Source organism: Sinohyriopsis cumingii, chromosome 6 (genome assembly GCF_028554795.1).
Source record: "Sinohyriopsis cumingii isolate HCF-2022 chromosome 6, ASM2855479v2, whole genome shotgun sequence".
Taxonomy (NCBI): Eukaryota; Metazoa; Mollusca; class Bivalvia; order Unionida; family Unionidae; genus Sinohyriopsis; species Sinohyriopsis cumingii.
This window is the reverse complement of record NC_142966.1, coordinates 32,902,445-32,921,274: the sequence shown is the minus strand read 5'-3', so window position 1 is coordinate 32,921,274 and position 18,830 is coordinate 32,902,445. Positions and strand designations below refer to the sequence as shown.

The 18,830-nt window shown below is 33.8% G+C and overlaps 1 protein-coding gene and 1 non-coding gene across 2 annotated transcripts in view; one reads left to right on the top strand and one right to left on the bottom strand.

Moving 5' to 3' along the window:
* The first annotated feature begins 4,479 nt into the window (after positions 1–4,479).
* Trnat-ugu (transfer RNA threonine (anticodon UGU)) lies at positions 4,480–4,553 on the top strand. Its single transcript has one exon. It is a non-coding gene; the product is annotated as a tRNA-Thr (tRNA).
* A 4,340-nt stretch (positions 4,554–8,893) lies between these two features.
* Positions 8,894–18,830, bottom strand: part of LOC149796597 (protein SDA1 homolog) — a 79,595-nt gene continuing 69,658 nt past the window's right edge. Inside the window, exons 19-21 of the mRNA XM_089961320.1 lie at positions 17,605–17,689; positions 12,707–12,865; positions 8,894–9,016 (exon numbers count right to left, since the gene is read on the bottom strand). Coding sequence (XP_089817446.1) covers positions 8,969–9,016; positions 12,707–12,865; positions 17,605–17,689 — 292 coding nt within the window. The 3' untranslated portion in view covers positions 8,894–8,968. The remainder of the gene's footprint in view (positions 9,017–12,706; positions 12,866–17,604; positions 17,690–18,830) is intronic.

Genomic DNA, 18,830 nt, shown 5'->3' with positions numbered 1-18,830 from the left:
TGACACGTTTTCACGCAAATAGTGAAATATCATTAATTTTCACTCAAAAAGTGAAATGCGATTGATGAGTTTTTACTCAAATAGTGAAATATTGTATAAAACTTTGGGACAAATATCTTGTGGAGTCGAACAAATCCGAAAGGTCTTCTCAGCCCAACGCTCTGTCGAATGGATGAGGATTAGGTCTGCCTAAATATCCGTGAAATCTCTTGTTCTCTGATGACCCGATGGTCCAGAACCTTTGGTTCTTCACCACGTGTTGACCTCTATCTCCTTCCGGGCTAACGTCACCCATAGACAGCAATACACTCAACGGCTGGAATCGCGCGCCATGAAGTGGACTGCTCACTGACAAGACTCTTCGTAATGTGTTATTTTAATCTACGATGAGGTAATTTTTACACAGGCCATGTAGCCATACACTGTCTGTGCACTCAAGATATATCGGTTTTCCCATCGCAAGCACTTTGCTCATGCAGCATGGGATGAACCGAACTCACCATTTCGAAATAACAAACGATACACATAAAGCACCCTCGGGTAACGCTGTACACAAAAGACGATACCCGAGTACATGTATTTAATCCAAATAATAAATAAACAATTAATATCAGTATACAATTCCGTGACACTCTCGACCTCCGGTTTACTCGACAGGCACTCTAGCCAACTTAGCTATGGAACCAGACGTAAATTACCGGATTGATGTTCTAATTATTATGTACTAATCTGATATTGCATATCTTAAATCTTGGGAATAGTGTAGTCTGTAAATCACATTTTGGGGAGCTCAACATCTGTCTAAACAACTGCGGCTCCTTAGCCTAGTTGGTTAGTGCGCCAGTCTTGTAAATCGTAATATAAGATGTTTGTCATCACCAACCATCACACGTCTTTTGCTGCTAATTTTTCAAGGTCCCATTAGCTGCTTTAATGTAGTGCAGTATGGCATAGCTTTTAAGCCATCACGTTTCATCGAATGATGTTTCCTAACGAAGTCCTAGGACAGTTATCAATTTAAATGACGTACATCAATCTCTGTTGTGTTCGCTTTCAAAATGAACTACAGCCAAAGGAATCCAATGATACATTACAACTTCAGCTCTCAGTGTGCATACTTCATTAGCACATACGTTAAGTTACAACGTTTGTCCTTTTGCACTAATATACTAGTGTCGATACAAAAATATTAAAAATGAAAATGAATCAAGAATACAGTGAATGGCAAGATGTACGCCTGTCTCCTCAAAGTAGACACTGTTATGGTGCGGTTGACTGTGGAGATTATGGACCGGTTGGTGTCAATCAAATTTGGTCAAGGTGTGCGGCCTTGAATTGTATTTAAATGTGCAGACAACTTTTGTCTTATTAGACTTTTCATGAATGTGACCTCTTAACGTTAGACCCAAAAATCTATAGTAGGTTTCTTTATTTCCCTGAGTGCAAGCAATGAAATTTAGCCCAAACATTTTTCCAAAAATTATTCTTCTAAACCAATTTGTCTTGAAGCCGCTATGAATATGGCCGTTCACCTTTTGACCCCAAAATCAATGACCATGAAATTCGACCCTAAATCAGGCAACCTTTTAACATAATACTCACCCTATAACAGCCACGAAATGTATGCAGATTGAATCTTCTATGTCTACACTGAGATATGATTTTCACGAAATATTTTCGTTACTTAGTGCTGGACAGAAGGGGGCGGGGTTTTCAGCCCCCCCCCCCCCCAAAAAAAAGAGTAAAAATACCTATACATATACAAGCGTACAGTCACGTTTCACTTGAAATTTGACCATCTTTTTTACGCCAGGAATTGTCAATTGACTTTATACCCATTACAGTGGTCAGTTTATATGAGTAATATTTTCTATTCATGCCCAATTTATTGATGGGACAACTCTCAAATAGAGAGAGAGAGAAAGAGAGAAATACATCATTCTGGTCTCCATATTTGCGGGCGGCGTTGTCACCCCCGCGATGCGAGTTTTATTATATTACATCGCTAGTGTGCTGAGAGGTACAAAGTTCGAACTGTAAACAGAAAGTCAGAACCTGAAGTCTGCAACGTAGCAATTCTGACTAGGCTGTATAGAGCGGAATGTATATAAAGTTTTTCTTATACTGACAGACATATGCTTTGTCCTTAATAATGGAGCTTATAACACCTAGCTCCAACTTTCGTTTTCTTGGAGATCGGAAAAAGGTTCGTACTTCCAAAGAATTCCGAAGTGTTCTCCATTTCGCATTCCGATTCCACGAATAATTTGCCTCGTCAAAAATGTCCTACAGTTCAAAACTCTGAATGTATTAATTCTCTCAGTATGCCTGTGACGTAAGTGGTGAGTAATCTTGCTACAAAATAACGTTTTTCTTATGTATGTACTGCATTGCTAATTTTTCTTATTGGAATATGCAAGAAACAGCAGTTACATTTGGTGTAATGTACAAATACCAAAGAATTCCGGAGAACATAAGAACAATAGCAATCTTTACTAAAGGTATATAATTTGTGTTGCATTCTAACAATGACAGACTTTATTAAAGGCATACTATTTTGAATTACACAATACAAACATTCTAACAATCATCATTTTTATAAAAATTATGCACGTTTAAATTACAATGCTAAAAATTGCACTTTATAAAAATCTAAAAAATTACGTAATGATTTGAGCTGAATCCTCAAGGCTCGATAAAGGAAATGACATTCGTAAAAAAAAGTCAAATTGAAAAATCATAATACAATAAATAATATCAAGATATTTTATGAAATTCTAAATAATCTGTTTATACTACTAGTCTTGCTAGACGATGGTAACAAACTATTTTCAGCATGCATTTCTCGTCTTCTTTATTTTTCTTTTTGTATGTTTTTTTACATTTTTTTATAATTAGTTTACTTTTTATACAATCAGCGGAAGATATTTAAGGGTGGCTATGGTTATTTGTTTTTATTCAACACATTGTGGAAAAATAATTCTCATTCCTATGGATATTACAAGCCAATTTTGAGCGTATGTTCCTACTGCATACAGAATATCAATCAACAGACCTTTATGAACAAACTGAGGTAAAAATGTTTTCAAGGAGAGTGGCGTCAGATATTAATAAAGAGGAAGAAAACTACGAAGTCCATGGCTTCCGGACACACACACACCGGCAAAAAAGAACGTACACACAAACGTACAGTCACTTGTCACTTTATCTGGTATGCACACTTTCTGTAAACAGACACATAGACTTTTGATTTGGTGCCATTTCAAGGTAACTTAGGGCCCTTAATAAATTTTGGACCCCGCCCTACCACACTCCTTGACATGTTCTGGCCCTGTCTTGGGTAGTAATGATATGAGTATTAACATTGAAATATACACTAATTCTTGTTCAACATATGTAATATTTGTTATCTTCTGTAGCTACCTTTGGTCCTATTTGAAATTTGTACTTTAAGTGAAATACCTTCTTTCTTACATTTTATTAATAACGAATTTAGACATTCCATCAGAAATAGAAGTCAAGGAAAAATAAATTTTGGATTGCTATTCTTAAAACTTCAACCAGCCAACCTAAAATCACTTTTAAACACATACACAAACACATGCACAAAACGCACGCGCGCGCGCGCACACACACACACACACACACACAAGCATTACCTACATACACACACATCTACACACACACATACACACACACATCTACACAAAAATTGCATTTTTGCAGACGTGGATATATTAAAAGACTTCATAATATGCACTTAGCGCACTTGACTGTGCAAAACATTCCCGGTCTAACATTCACCAAATAATATTTGCTCTTTTTATGCCTTCAATGCAACTTTGATGTGATTTTCTAACTGAAGAGGAGCTTGCTAATTTAGACTTTTAATTTTATTCATTTATATGAAATTGCAAACAAAGACCACCATTTTTCTTTCTGTTAATTTCGGTTGGTTGGTCGCTCGCCACACTTCTTAGCACCTAAAACTAGTTAACAGTTTATTCCGAAATAATAACATATGATCTATCTCAATACTTGAAATAGGTTCTTGTCTACCATTTCTTCATTCACGTTTTGTGTTTCTTTCCAATTGTCAAATGGGAGATTGGTTTGTAACTCAAACTCCAATGATTTTGCAGATTGTGTGAGACTTCTCTACTCGCTGCAGCTACAACAGTTGGCGTTTCGAACAAAATCGAGGTTAAAAATTAACATTTCCAGAAAATATCGTTTCAACACTCAATAATCGTCAGCATGAGAGAGAAAAATGTCGGCAGAATTCGACCAGCTTGCCTGTTCAAAGAACTGATGCTTAACGTAGTTTTGTAAAGACTAAAACCGCGAGACTGGACAAGATTCATGACGAATAGATAACGGACAGTCAAAAGCACAGTTTGCAATTTTCCTAATAGTGTGGTCTGTGTATCACTTTCAAAACAGTTTTTAGTTCAACATTTGTAACCAATAATTGCGGGCGGCTCCATAGCTCAGTTGGTTAGAGCGCCAGTCTTGTAAACTGGAGGTCGTGGGTTCCATTCCCATTGGAGCCTTTGCTTTTTACTGCCTATTTGTTCAGAAAGTAAAGCAGTCGAATCCTCATAAGAACGAGATCAACGTTCAAAGTTCCCTTGATCATTGCAATCCCATTTTGAATGCAAAGACACGCACACACAGACATTGTCTGCAGAGTAACAAAGTGATTCTGGGTCTCGTAGGATTTTATTTTCCTTTCAAACAATGGATCTGAAAGCGATGATGTAAACACTACAGATCTGGTCATGTCGCATGGTATCTTCAAGATTTGCGCACAGGGATACTCCGTGAGCGTAGCACGTTGTCGGAATAACGTCTCCATCGTTGCAAAATACGTTTGTAATACTGTTCAAGTTTATATTTTCTTCATCTTATCTATGTTAATTCACATAAATTTTTTATTGATGAATATTTGCAAGCATTGTTTAGACTTGCAATGTTTTACCACGGAGGGATTTGTCAAGATTTATTATCAATAGATAACGGAAAGCTAAATCGACACAGGTTGCGACACTGTTATTGGCTGTGTTTAGTAATCAATGACATGTAACGCACCGAGTCATGTTTGCAAAGCACAGTAGCCTTTTTATGGATCAATTGGCTTGTGCGTCGATATCGCAAACAGGAGGACGAGGGTTGTTTTCTCCCTGAATATTTCTTGTTGCTGGTCGCGGGTTCGGATTGTTCTGAATATTTGGTTTTATCAAGAGCTTCGACTGTTTATTCTGCAATTTCTCAAAGCACAAATATTAAACTCAAGATGATATGAATAAAAATACAGTTAATTGACGCATGGGCAATGGTTTCATCTATATTGGGCACACCATGAAAAGTTCATTCTGAAAGCTATGTAATTCATCCCAATTTTTTGAGAAAAAATATGTGACCGAACGTCTTTAATTTTTCTATAGAGTTCAAATGTTATGCTTACGATTTTTCGCGATTAAGAGTCCGTGTCTTCCAAGATCCTGGTTAATTTGAAAATAGGAAGATTGAGTCTCATATCAGTTAATTATCAGATCGATAATTCTAATTACCGATAATTTGGAGGTTGATTGTTCAAGTTCATCCGATATCATTAGTTTGCAGAATGAGAGTCTAAATTGGCATGGGTACTCGTAATTTCGACTTCTAAAGCATATACACAGAGGAATAAGAATTTCTGAACAGCTTCAGATGGGTAAAAATGGTCGCGATAAATTTGAGTATTAAGTGCTCGTGCTGGGAATGAGTTTCCTCAATTAGGGGACCTGGACATTTTACTCTTTTACATTTTTATTGTATTTCATTAATGCTAACATTAGCATACTACCGTAGCTGGTAACTGAATACTTTACATCACCCTATCGACATTTACAAGAGAAAACTGAACCATGATAAAAACAGCGCGTCATTCATACAAATTAACCATTAACGATTATTTTCATAAAAATAATGAATCAGACAATGATCAGTGTTTGTTAATACTGTATATATTTAATAAGACTTTATGAATGGGGATCAGCTGATATTTTTTTTAGCATCCTCTTTTAGTGGAGTTTTTCTTATTTAGAAATTGTGTTATCACAAGGGAAACTTTATTTTCAACTTTGGTAATCATAAATATTTTCTTAAGTAAAAACTAATCGATTTTAAGAACACCATCCGTTTGATCATGTAGTTACTTTATAAACAATTTTAATTTTACCAGTAAAAATTACACTAAAATAACACATTTTGTTGAAAAAGCGTTATGTTTACACAGAGGTACTGAATCTTCATTACAAAAAGATTTTTCAACAAGAATAGAGCATGTTTTAAATAACTCTCCTGTAGAAATCATTTGTGTCTTTGAATGTTTTTTTTTCTTCTCTTGTCACTTGAATAAGCATGAGAAACTTAAAGCAAACCGACACGGGAGTCCGGCACGATGAAATCAATACATTACTAATCTCTGGCGAAAGTTGCCATTCAACTAGGTTGGAGGTCTCAATAGCAGATTTTTCAGTATACCTAAACATACCAGCATATGAGAGTTTATGTTGGTTTATCTACTGAATACTTCTAACTGCAAAGACCCAGATTTGCTGGTGCATCATGTGACAGTATGCAGTTGGACTTGGCTTATAACGGAGTATATACGGTATTTCTTTCCATAACATTTTTGATGGAAATCACGTTTAGTTGGTGCCTTCAAACTGAAACATTCAAGACACAAATTTACAGTTAGCATTTAAAAATAAGGGCACAATAAGAACAAGTACATTTTTATTGTTTAGAATTCAAACAACAGAGCTTCCATTACCAGTTCCATAGTAGGAGTCAGCTGACATCCAAGTTGTTAAATCCATGAGTCAAATTCAGACTTTTATGAGTCAACTGACGTACAAATTGTTATATCAAGGAGTCATGCTCAGACTTGTACGAGTCAACTGACATCCAAGTTGATATATCAAGGAGTCACGCTCAGACTTGTAGGAGTCAACTGACATCCAAGCTGTTCAATAGAGGAGTAATTAAATTGAAGTAATGTGAGCTGATTATGCCTGGAAAATGTGGATGGATGGAAGTATGGTAATGCATATATTATGTCCCTCTCTTTTGTGAAAAGAGAGGAAGAATAACTAATTTACCTAACAGTGTGTACCTTGCCAGAAACAGATTGATATATCAAATGTGGTTTTAAACAACAAATAAACATCAGAATAAAAAAGCTGATAGGGTTGCACTGAATAGTTGCACGACTATATTGCATCAAAATGGTTCAACTGTGCAAAAGATGAACATGATCAAATTTAGCTTAGTTGAATTGCCATCCATACTGTCATCATTTTTCTGATCAATGAAAAAGCGTTTTCTTCCAATAATGAAAATGCTTGTGTTGAAAAAAATATCTCTCAGTCCAATGAAAAGTATGGAGCTAGACTTTTTCAAGAGAAATTTTCTGAAGAGGCAACATCCATCTATGATTCCAATAATAATAATAATGAGGACTTTGTATAGTGCCTAACCTTTAGAATCCTACACAAAATGAGTCAGTTCTCATTCTCCGACTTCAACAATGTCCTTTTGGCCACCTTTTTTATCTTCTGTGACTTGTTGTTACATATATTTGATTTAATTTATATTTGATTTAAGTTGTGTTTGATTTGATTTGATTGTCTGTGGGGTATTGAGTCTTTTCATTTTCTTTACATGTCAATGTAATGTAATTTTGTTTACTTGGAATTTGATATTTTCCAGGAAATTCAGTTTGACCGGAGTTTTAACTTCAATACCTAATAATAGAAACACTTTTTTCTATTTTTGACATAGTTCCTGGCCTTGATTGAGGGTCAAATAAACAACTTTATCTAGGAGTAAAATGATTGGTTCTTATCAAGGACATACAGGAGCTATGTGACTTTTACATGTTAACATGATCACGTTATCCTCCATTTCGCAATTAGGCATTTCCGAAATTGCAAAATACTTGGTATTAATAGTGTTGTTTAGAGAGAGATCGAGATCTCTGAGTCCCGGTTTTTAAAGACTTGATGTCAATTTGTTTTCTTCTGTTGTGACCAGAAATGAACTTTTGAGTTTTTGAGTTATTAATTTTTCTCCAAATTATTTTGGACTCTAAAAGATTAATTAGTTTCTCTGGAAATATTATTGTATTCATACAGAATTCTTGAACAAGGACTTTTCTTAAAAATGTTATTTGAATTTCTAAGACCAGAGGATTAATTATTATGTTTCTACAAGGAACTGTAGACATCAACACAGTACAGGCTACAGCATACGTCATCGCCTTCCATCTTGGATTCTTCGTCAGGACCCAAACTTGATATCATTAAAACATTTCAATATTAGGACTTCAAACATTTTTATTCATGGATTATTCTTGTATTATTTTTGGATTTGATTCTGGAAACCGTAAGTTCATATATTTTCATTTTTTCACAGAATTTTTCCAGGGAACTAATTATTTGTTATATTTTTCAAAGCTTGTTGTTTTCACTCTTTCTTGTGTTACTGTTTATTCGAGCCTAAACATGTAACACATGTGGTTTCCTAGATGCTACAATATAATGAATAGTCCTCACCTAGTTACATAAATGGAGACTTATATTCAGTGTTGAGTTGGTAAATTTCACACAAGCTTTATAGGATTCAATCAAGCAAAACCTACCCTCACTCAATCATCAAAACCTATCCTTACTCAATCATTAAAACCTACCCTTACTCAATCATCAAAACCTACCCTTACTCAATCATCAAAACCTACCCTTACTCAATCATCAAAACCTACCCTTACTCAATCATCAAAACCTAAATAAATATCCCATGTTTAAGTTAAGGATTAAACATGTAAGATAGATCAAACAAAGCAATGTTCATCTGTATATTTTTTAATATTATATACATAGCAGATAAGATAAATATTGAAAACAATTTACAGAGAAACACATCATCTTTTGTTTTTCATTCTTTTCAGCAAAGAATTCCTCAGTGCAACCTGTGAAGGAAAAAACTTAAAGATTAGTAAAGCAGAGGTTAAAGGTCATCAAAGCACATTTCAAAGATGATTAATACAAAAATATTCAAAAGCCAGTCATACCTGAAATTAAAGAGGTAATTTATGGTCCAATATGCAGTGTAATGAGGAATGCATATGTGTGTTAATTAGAATTAAAAATGTACTAGAAATTGATAATATGCCAGTGTTGTACACAAGTGTTAATTAGAATTTAAAATGTACAAGAAATGAATAATATGCCAGTGTTGTACATGAGTGTTAATTAAGAATTTAAAATGTACAACAAACTGATAATATGCCAGTGTGTAAATGTGTCAGTTAGAACTGAAATGCATATGAAATGGATAATATGCCAGTGTTGTAAATGAGTGTCAATCAGAACTGAAATGTATATGAAATGGATAATATGCTAGTGTTGTAAATGAGTGTCAATTAGAACTGAAATGTATATGAAATGGATAATATGCTAGTGTTGTAAATGAGTGTCAATTAGAACTGAAATGTATATGAAATGGATAATATGCCAGTGTTGTAAATGAGTGTCAATTAGAACTGAAATGTATATGAAATGGATAATAAAATTCTAATTTCAAATAACCCAATACAGTCCAAAATTCCTGTTTTACATAACTAAAATTCTAATTTCACATAGCCCAATAAAGTCTGAAATTCTAATTTCACACAACACAATAGGCTGAAATTGTAATTTCACATAACCCAATACTGTACAGTCCCAAATTCCTGTTTTACTGAACCCAATACAGTCTGAAATTCCAATTTCACATAACCCAATACAGTCTAAAATTCTAATTTCACATAACCCAATACAGTCTGAATTTTAATTTCACATAACCAATACAGTCTGAAATTATCATTTTACATATACCCAATGCAGTCTGAAATTTTAATTTCACATAACCCAATAGTCTGAATTTTAATTTCACATAGCCAATACAATCTGAAATTCTCATTTTACATAACCCAATGCAGTCTGAAATTCTAATTTCACATAACCCAGTATAGTCTAAAATTCTAATTTCACATAACCCAATACAGTCTGAATTTTAATTTCACATAACCAATACAATCTGAAATTCTCATTTTACATAACCCAATGCAGTCTGAAATTCTAATTTCACATAACCCAGTATAGTCTAAAATTCTAATTTCACATAACCCAGTATAGTCTAAAATTATAATTTCACATAACCCCATACAGTTGGCATTGCTCAATGATTTTACCAAGACGCTTGTTGAGAACAATATTCAATACTTGATATCTGACACAGACTAAGACAATTGTATCTGATTATAAAAATGTTCAAAAAAGATTGTTACAGCCAGGTTTCAGAAAAACAAGGTCAAATGGAAATATGAAAAAAAAGTTTTGTTTGTTAATTTTAACAGCAAGCCAAGCTCATAGTAAAACAAGTTCTTAGAAGTTTCACTTTCCCATTTCATTTTCATCACAACTTTTGTGGGGCTTACAGTTTAGAAGAAACATCAGCTCTGCAGTTACTATGATGGCTTTCCAAGTCCTAGTGTGAAAATTGGGTACAGAAATTGGTTATCCATTTCATAACTACCTCTTTCAAAATGGTCTGGCTTAGTGTTAAAACCATCTCTAATATTACCAAGTGATAAAACTTTCAAATTTGTTGGATGTAAGATCAGCACAATTTTAATTTAGGGCAAACCAGACATCAAGGCTTAAGACAAACTACACAACAAGGCTTAGGGCAAACTAGACACCAAGACCTTTGATGAAATCCTATGCAAAAGAATTTGTGAGATTTTTTAACATGTTCAATGTTGCAGCCATATTGTATGTCTGTGGGGCACCATTTTCATTTCAAGACCAGCTAGTGATCACATGAAGTCATTTGGTAAAAATTTCATGACAATATGACCATCAATTCTGTAGTTGCAAAAGCAAGATTTTCAAGATGACTGCCATCGTGGCCATACTGGATGTCCCATTGGCATCATTTTCATTCAGGGACAATTTGATATCAAAATTAGCCTTCAGGTGAAAACTCCATGCCAATATGACTAACCATTGGGAGAAGTAGTGATAGAAAGATTTTCAAGATGGCTGCCATGGCAGCCAACTTTTATATTAGATCGGCACCATTTTCACTGCAAACCAACAAGACATATAATGTCTTTCAGTGAAAATCCCATGTTGATATGATGACTAGCCATCCATTCAGGTGTAGTGATAAAAAGATTTTCAAGATGGCTACTATGTCAGCCAGCATAACTATTGTCAATTAGGACCAACCAGATATCTTAAGAAGTCTTCTTGATATGACTTTGCATTAGGTGGGGTAGTGCAATGGGGGCAAAAATAGACAGCAAAAATGACATCCATTTCAGTTAGATCCAGCTAAACATCATCAGAAGTCTTCTAGTGAATACCCATGCTGATATGACCATCATCCATTCAAGAACTGTGGTTACAAGCTTTTCAAGACAGCCACTGTGGTGGCCATATTGGAGGTCTCAATAGCAGCAGTTTATTTAGGACCAAGTAGACTTTGGACTGAATGTGTGTGCAAAGTTTATGGCTGACTCTAAGTAGTTTAGAAGGAACAGCGTTAACAATCGTGTGCTAATGAACATATGGCCATTAGACATCAATTTATATCAAAAGCCTCTATGAACAGTGCAGAGATTACAAAATGTTTAATTAGTGTAAAACAGTAGTAAAGCAGGAAGAAATTTGTTACCATGCCAAGCTCATTCTTAGCTTGGTATATACTGAGTACAGGCTTATTTCTAGATGATCCCATGTTTCACTATGTATACACATGTTACAACTCTATGGTCTTTAAGTAATGGAAGAAAGGAGCAAACCAACAAGTTTTATAAAATACAACAAATAATGTATTTCCCTATAATACATAGTGAAAAATTAAAAATAACTTATAGTATTGTGAATGGAATCCCAAATAGTCCTAAAAGTTATATCACAAGTCCAAAACTATTGAGTATTCCAAATGAGTTCCAGTGGTGCTCAAATGATGTCCAATTTTGCATGTGCATGTCAGTAGCCTCAAGTGTGATAATGTGTCTCGTCTTGAGGTATTGCCACAATATAATTAAAAATGTCTTTAAATAAATTCACAGAAACTCCAAATAGTTATTTAGTCCTAAAGTATATTTGCACATTGAAATTCCAAAGAATAATTGAAATAAATCCTCTCAAATAATACTTGAACACAAGTAAAAGACCAACCCTACTAAAGATGTTTTAAGATATAAATAATTAATTCTGTTATTCACTACACTATATATAAAACTGATATACAATTTCATAACCAGGATGAGGGTCATAAGTTCACTTCCAAAACAACTTGTAAACAAGGTCAGGTCTTTTAAAATCCAACCGATCCAAAATCAGATGACCTGCTTCAAATCCCATCTAATTCATCAAAATGATCACTTCTACACCTTCCATGGTCAAAAGGCCATAAAAACCTGTTTACCCAAATTAAAAGTGCAACCCACTATTATGAAACAATGTAATGTGTTTACAAAAATGACCCATACAATCTACAGTCATGAATCAAACATGAAACACATAATATAGATATACATAATATGGGACTGGGAGGATTTTTGGTTGATGCATTTCTTTATGTTTTGTTTTATAGCCTTAATTACCTGTTTATCTCTAAATGACCTTTTCTGCTTCCGGTTCATGACCTTGTGCTTAATCATCATAAAGTTCTTGCCCTTCTGTTTCTGTTTATTTGTGGTACTGGCATTCGGGTTCATCTTAGTCGGTCCATAAGAAAACTTTCCTCTATCTTTCCTTCCTTCCTATAAATGTTAACATGCCATTTTATTTCAATACACATCCTATAAATGTTAACATGCCATTTCAAGTTAATATACAGTCTATAAATGTTTACATGCCATTTTAAGTTAATATACAGACTATAAATAATTACCTGCCATTTCAAGTTAATATGCAGCCTATAAATGTTAACATGCCATTTCAAGTTAATATACAGCCTATAAATGTTAACATGCCATTTTAAGTTAATATACAGCCTATAAATGTTAACATGCCATTTCAAGTTAATATGCAGCCTATAAATGTTAACATGCCATTTCAAGTTAATATACAGCCTATAAATAATTACCTGCCATTTCAAGTTAATATACAGCCGATAAATGTTAACATGCCATTTTAAGTTAATATACAGCCTATAAATGTTTACATCTCATTTTAAGTAAATATACAGCCTATAAATGTTAACATGCCATTTTAAGTTAACATACAGCCTATAAATGTTTACATGCCATTTCAAGTTAATATACAGCCTATAAATGTTTACATGTCATTTCAAGTTAATATACAGCCAACAAATGTTAACATGCCATTTTAAGTTAATATACAGCATATAAATGTTTACATTTTAAGTAAATATACAGCCTATAAATGTTAACATGCCATTTTAAGTTAACATACAGCCTATAAATGTTTACATGCCATTTCAAGTTAATATACAGCCTATAAATGTTAGCATGCCATTTTAAGTTAATATACAGCCTATAAATGTTAACATGTCATTTAAAGTTAATATACAGCCTATAAATGTTAACATGTCATTTTAAGTTACTATACAGCCTATAAATTTTAACATGCCATTTCAAGTTAATATACAGCTATAAATGTTAACATGCCATTTCAAGTTAATATACAGCCTATAAATGTTAACAAGTCATTTTAAGTAAATATATAGAAGCATAAATTACACATTTCAACAGAATTCCTATCCTGCAATGAAAGACCATCTTTATGGACAAAAATCTGACTTCTCTCTAGCATCTCCTAATGTAGATTAATAGTGCCAAATCAATTCGGCATGGGTCAAGCTAAACTTGAATCTTAGAGAAGTTACTTCCCTTGGACAAAACTGGGAAAAGTGAGAGCTGAACAGGAAGAGGAGGAAGCAAAGTAATAAATGCAAGATACATACATACATATATGTGTATGTGTGTTCATTCAATTATTTAAATTATTTCCTTTTTTTTCAGTATGCATCTAACATTAGTTTTAAGCAATACTTTATTTTGAAGTTCTAAAATCTGTTATATGCTTATTACACATTTTGTACATGTATACAAATTATACCATCATATTCTTACCCAGTGTAGTCATACTTGAAAGTGGGTATGTTTTTTGATGGAGAGATATATACCATGTATTTTGGTCACATGACTTTAAAAAGCACAGCTGAAACTATACACTGTAATTAATTTTAACTGATAGGGTTAACAAGATTGTAGCTGCAAGTTGGTAAAATTGCTCAACTACCAATTAAACAGATTTTTTTCTTCAATTTCTGAAAGTTCACTATAAAATGGCAGATGAAACAATTTCTAACCTGTTTTGAAACCACTGTAACATGTACATGGGAGCAAACACACAGGTGACTTCATACCACACTGTTCATCCTAATTTCAGTGTTCCCCAAAAACAATTATTGTATATATTCACAGACAACACAACGAAGCATCAAAGTTGATATATGAATCAACAAGACCCTTTTTTCCAACCGAATTGTCTCAACCAAGAACAGGTATGGTGCCATGCATATGCATCTATTTTTAGAAAGAGGGATTTTCTTAAAATAACCACTCACTTTCTAGCTTTGTTACAAGAATCCATTGATAGGATTCCAAATTTATGGTTTTATTATTTGCCTATGTACTTGTAGTAGCACCATGCAATGGTTAAACAGTACCTGCTTTGCTGCTTTTTTTTTTTACAAGAATGAGTGATGTCAGAAAACAACCTTGGCTTTACAAGTTACAGTGCGTTTAAAATTCCACAATATATGTTTCTGCCCTAACTGAGTATATGTTTTGGCTATAACTTCTATCCCATAAAATTAACAAATTGCTTTCAATGAATTGCACATTTTTCTAATGTATTTTCCCATTATTTATGAAAACAGACAATTTAATGAAGTAGCATTTCCTAGACAGAGTGATGTCTGCAATTACAGGTTCACTTATGATTTCAGGTTCACTTATGATTTCAAACTGATTTTATAAGGAAAATAACACAAACACTGCAGTTAAAAACTTCATTTAAAAAAATCTGAACTAGAAAGCGCTCTTCACTGATTCTATTCTAAACACAAATTACTATTTACATACTGATGTTTAAGTTTTAGAAACAGAAGTTGGTATGTTTTCATCATTAATGGGCAGTGCTAACTTACTTGGGAAAGGGTTAATGGTCAGTCAGCTATTAAAATACATGCCTGTAAATGTGCAAGAGTTTGTTTGTTAGTCAATTGGTATCAACACTGCTTTCAACACATTTCGCCTTGGGCAACAACACTGTCAGAACTAGAATAAATACCTGGCTAAAATTAAGTGAGCATCTCAAAAGCCATATATTAATGTCATTCATTGTACGGCTAAAAAAATCAAAGGGCAAAGTTATTTTTGCTTTCCTAACAAAATAAGGCAAAGTTTACATTTTTTAGGTGACTAAGTCGCCCACTAGCAGTGTGACAACTGATTCAGTGCAAAAATGGTGTAATAATTTTATTACACAGGAGAGTTGTCTATATGGCATCATGGTGATAAAAACTATAAATAAATAAAAATATATACCTATACATGATTCATTTTAAATAGGTCAATTTAAACTTTAATAGTATTTAGGAGTGGACAAAGATAAATAACTAAATAAGTAGTTAGATACAACTGGTTTAAGGATCAGAGAATAGGTTATAAGGTTAGCCTATCGCTGCAAAACACTGAAAATTAGATTTGTGTCTGTAAAACAAATCAGCTGACCAAAAATGTCTAAGTGTAAAACATATCCAAACCTTGAATAACTGCCGTAATGACTGAAACATCTTATCATGTCATTTACATATCAAACAAACATGTGTTTATAAATTCTATATGTCAATCTTGTATGTGCTTATAAAATTTATTGGTCTAAAATGAGTGTGTTTATAAACTCTATTTGTCTATCATGAGTGGTTTTCACCCAACTGTGCCTTCCACTGCAGGCAGTAGAGGTATAATGGACAGTCGAATTGACATGTGCCTTAACAGACTTCAGTGAGATAACAAGAAATAGTTAATTTTGCAAAAGATATACATATGGAGACAAGATACAAATACTGCCAACTAGAAAGACAGATAAATGGACAGAATGACACCTTTACAGGCAGATACAAAAACAGAATGACAATAGGCAGACACAAAGACAGAAAGACAACTAGATAGATTTATATAAAAAATAATTAAATTAAGCTTTTACAGACACATCAATAGCAACTGTCTTGAAAAGAATAATGTTAGTACTTGAATGTGGTGAACAACTGTCAGTTGTTGTTGTGGGGTTTAACGCCATTTTTCAGCACATGATAGGCTATGTATGGTGGCCAGTATTAATGGTGGAGGAAGAACCCGGAAAAACCCTGGGAAGAACCACGACCCACGAAAAGCTACTGGCAAGCTTTTTCACATACCCACATTGGCCGAATCCTAGACTCGAACCCCCGCAGACAGAGGTGAGATAGCAGTGATCTGTAACGGAGAGCGCTTTAGACCACTTGGCCACTCGGGGCCCCAACAACTGTCAAAATAAAGAATCTGATCCAAGATTAACATACATGCGGGCTTCTAAACACAAAGTTTTAGTGGCATCCAGAAAATAATATATTCAAATCCATCCAGCACACGTGTTCAACCTCTAAACCTTTTTGTATATCATTCATCATTGTGTGTTGCTTCTGTGTTCTGCATTTTCTTCAATATGCATTCATCCCTTTATCTGTATTCATTCTTAATTTTGTTTGTATTTGTCCTTCATTTGCATTCTGGTTTCATTTCACTGGTAAAATTACTATTGTTCACCACTTTAATTTTTTATACCTTTTGAAGAACTGTGTAATATACTTACCTTTTATCTTGTACTATTACATGCCTGTGTTTATTTGGAAGGGTATTTTGGTTTGGTTTTGTGAGTTTAATGCCATTTTTAGCACAGGATACATGGTAGACAGTATATCTGGTGTTGGATGAACTTGGGCAGATCCTAGGAAGATTCATCGACCCATTGGAAGCTACTGGCAAGCATTCACACAAAGCATGTTGATACAGCCAAGACTCAATTTCATATAGACGAGGTGAGATGCGAGTGATCTGTGAAGATGAGCAAATTGGACCACTCAGCCACCCAAGGCCCCACTGATTTACTTTTAAAGCCTAGACCAGAATACATACATACCAGTTACAGGGTCTGCATAGAGACTGACAGATAGGCAGATAGAAAGCTAGACAGTTGTTGTTGTTGGTTTCAATGACACTTTTAACATTACGGGCTATATCATGCAGGGAAAGTGGGAGCTAATTGCCTTTCCCAAGAGCACACCAAAGTAGCTGACCCAGGCTGGCCTGAGTGTGTATCAACCTGTGACCCTTGTATTATGTGTCTGATACTACATTTGAGTTACCGTGGTTCCAACAGATAGACAGAGTGATAGATAGATACAAAGATGATAACAAGAAATACTTACCATGACAGTTGTAAGCCTTGATTCTTTATCATGGGCTCTTTTCTTAAAGACATTTTCAATGGCTGACAGATTCAATAGCTCTCCACTGAAATGAGAATGATTTTTGTTTTATATAAAATTATTTACAAACCATCCAGCTGGTTGATAATTTTAATGAATGTTGTGGATTTAAAAAAAATTACAAAGTTGAATTCCATGCAAGCTTTTGCTGCAACAAATTAACAGGTCAACCAACATCCATTTCTTACAACATAAGCCATTTTTACTATCACAGCAACACTTTGCTATGCACATATGCATAACAATTACTGTGGTGTTTCAAACACTTCAAGCTCAATTATGTTTTGATAAATGACAGTGCTAGAAAAGTGCTATTTGTTTAAGTTTTCTCAGTGGTAACCTTTGTCAGAGACAGGTTTATTCAAAAAAGTAATTTTAGGATTGTAAAATGTCTTTACATATGTATGTATGTGTGTTTAATTACAAAGATTATTTTTAATCCTTTTTCTAAAAAAGACCAAATTTAAAACATTATTACAGACATTGTGTTGAAATCTGTCAAAACAGAAAACCTATTTAGCATTATCTGTAATTAACACACTATTTGAAATCTTATGATGAAAGTCTGCCAACTTTTTAAGATTGCTATAATAACTCCAGGAATGGACTTTTTTATGCATCCTATATTTAATACACACCCTATTTTACTGTACAATAAAACCTAGAACTACCTCCAAGGGAAATCCTTACCCTTTATACAGCATTATAAAATGCTATCCACCCCCTTCCTTGTACCACTACCTATCGATCTTAATCCAAATTCAATTAGGTATCCCACTACTTACACCTGCAAGCTTGCTAAATATAAATTTATAAGATCTCACTGTAATTGCAATATTTGTACATCCAATTTTTTTTCCACCCATCATCAAAGACAGGCCCAAAATAAAAATAATGAATTTCCAACAAACAGTTTAGGAGTAGAAAGAATTGCAGACAGAAACACAGATGGAATGTATCATAATATTTCCACACACTATGGGACTAAACTCTGTAACTGATAATTATATCTTTTAAAGTTGGTTCATCATTTAATCTCCTTAAAAGTATTTGTTATTTTACAATTCAAAATGAACTGAGTTTCTATATTTACTCAAATATAATATCCTGCCACCTTCACAGATTGTTGATCTATATCCACCATCACATACTTTGTCAGCATTCAA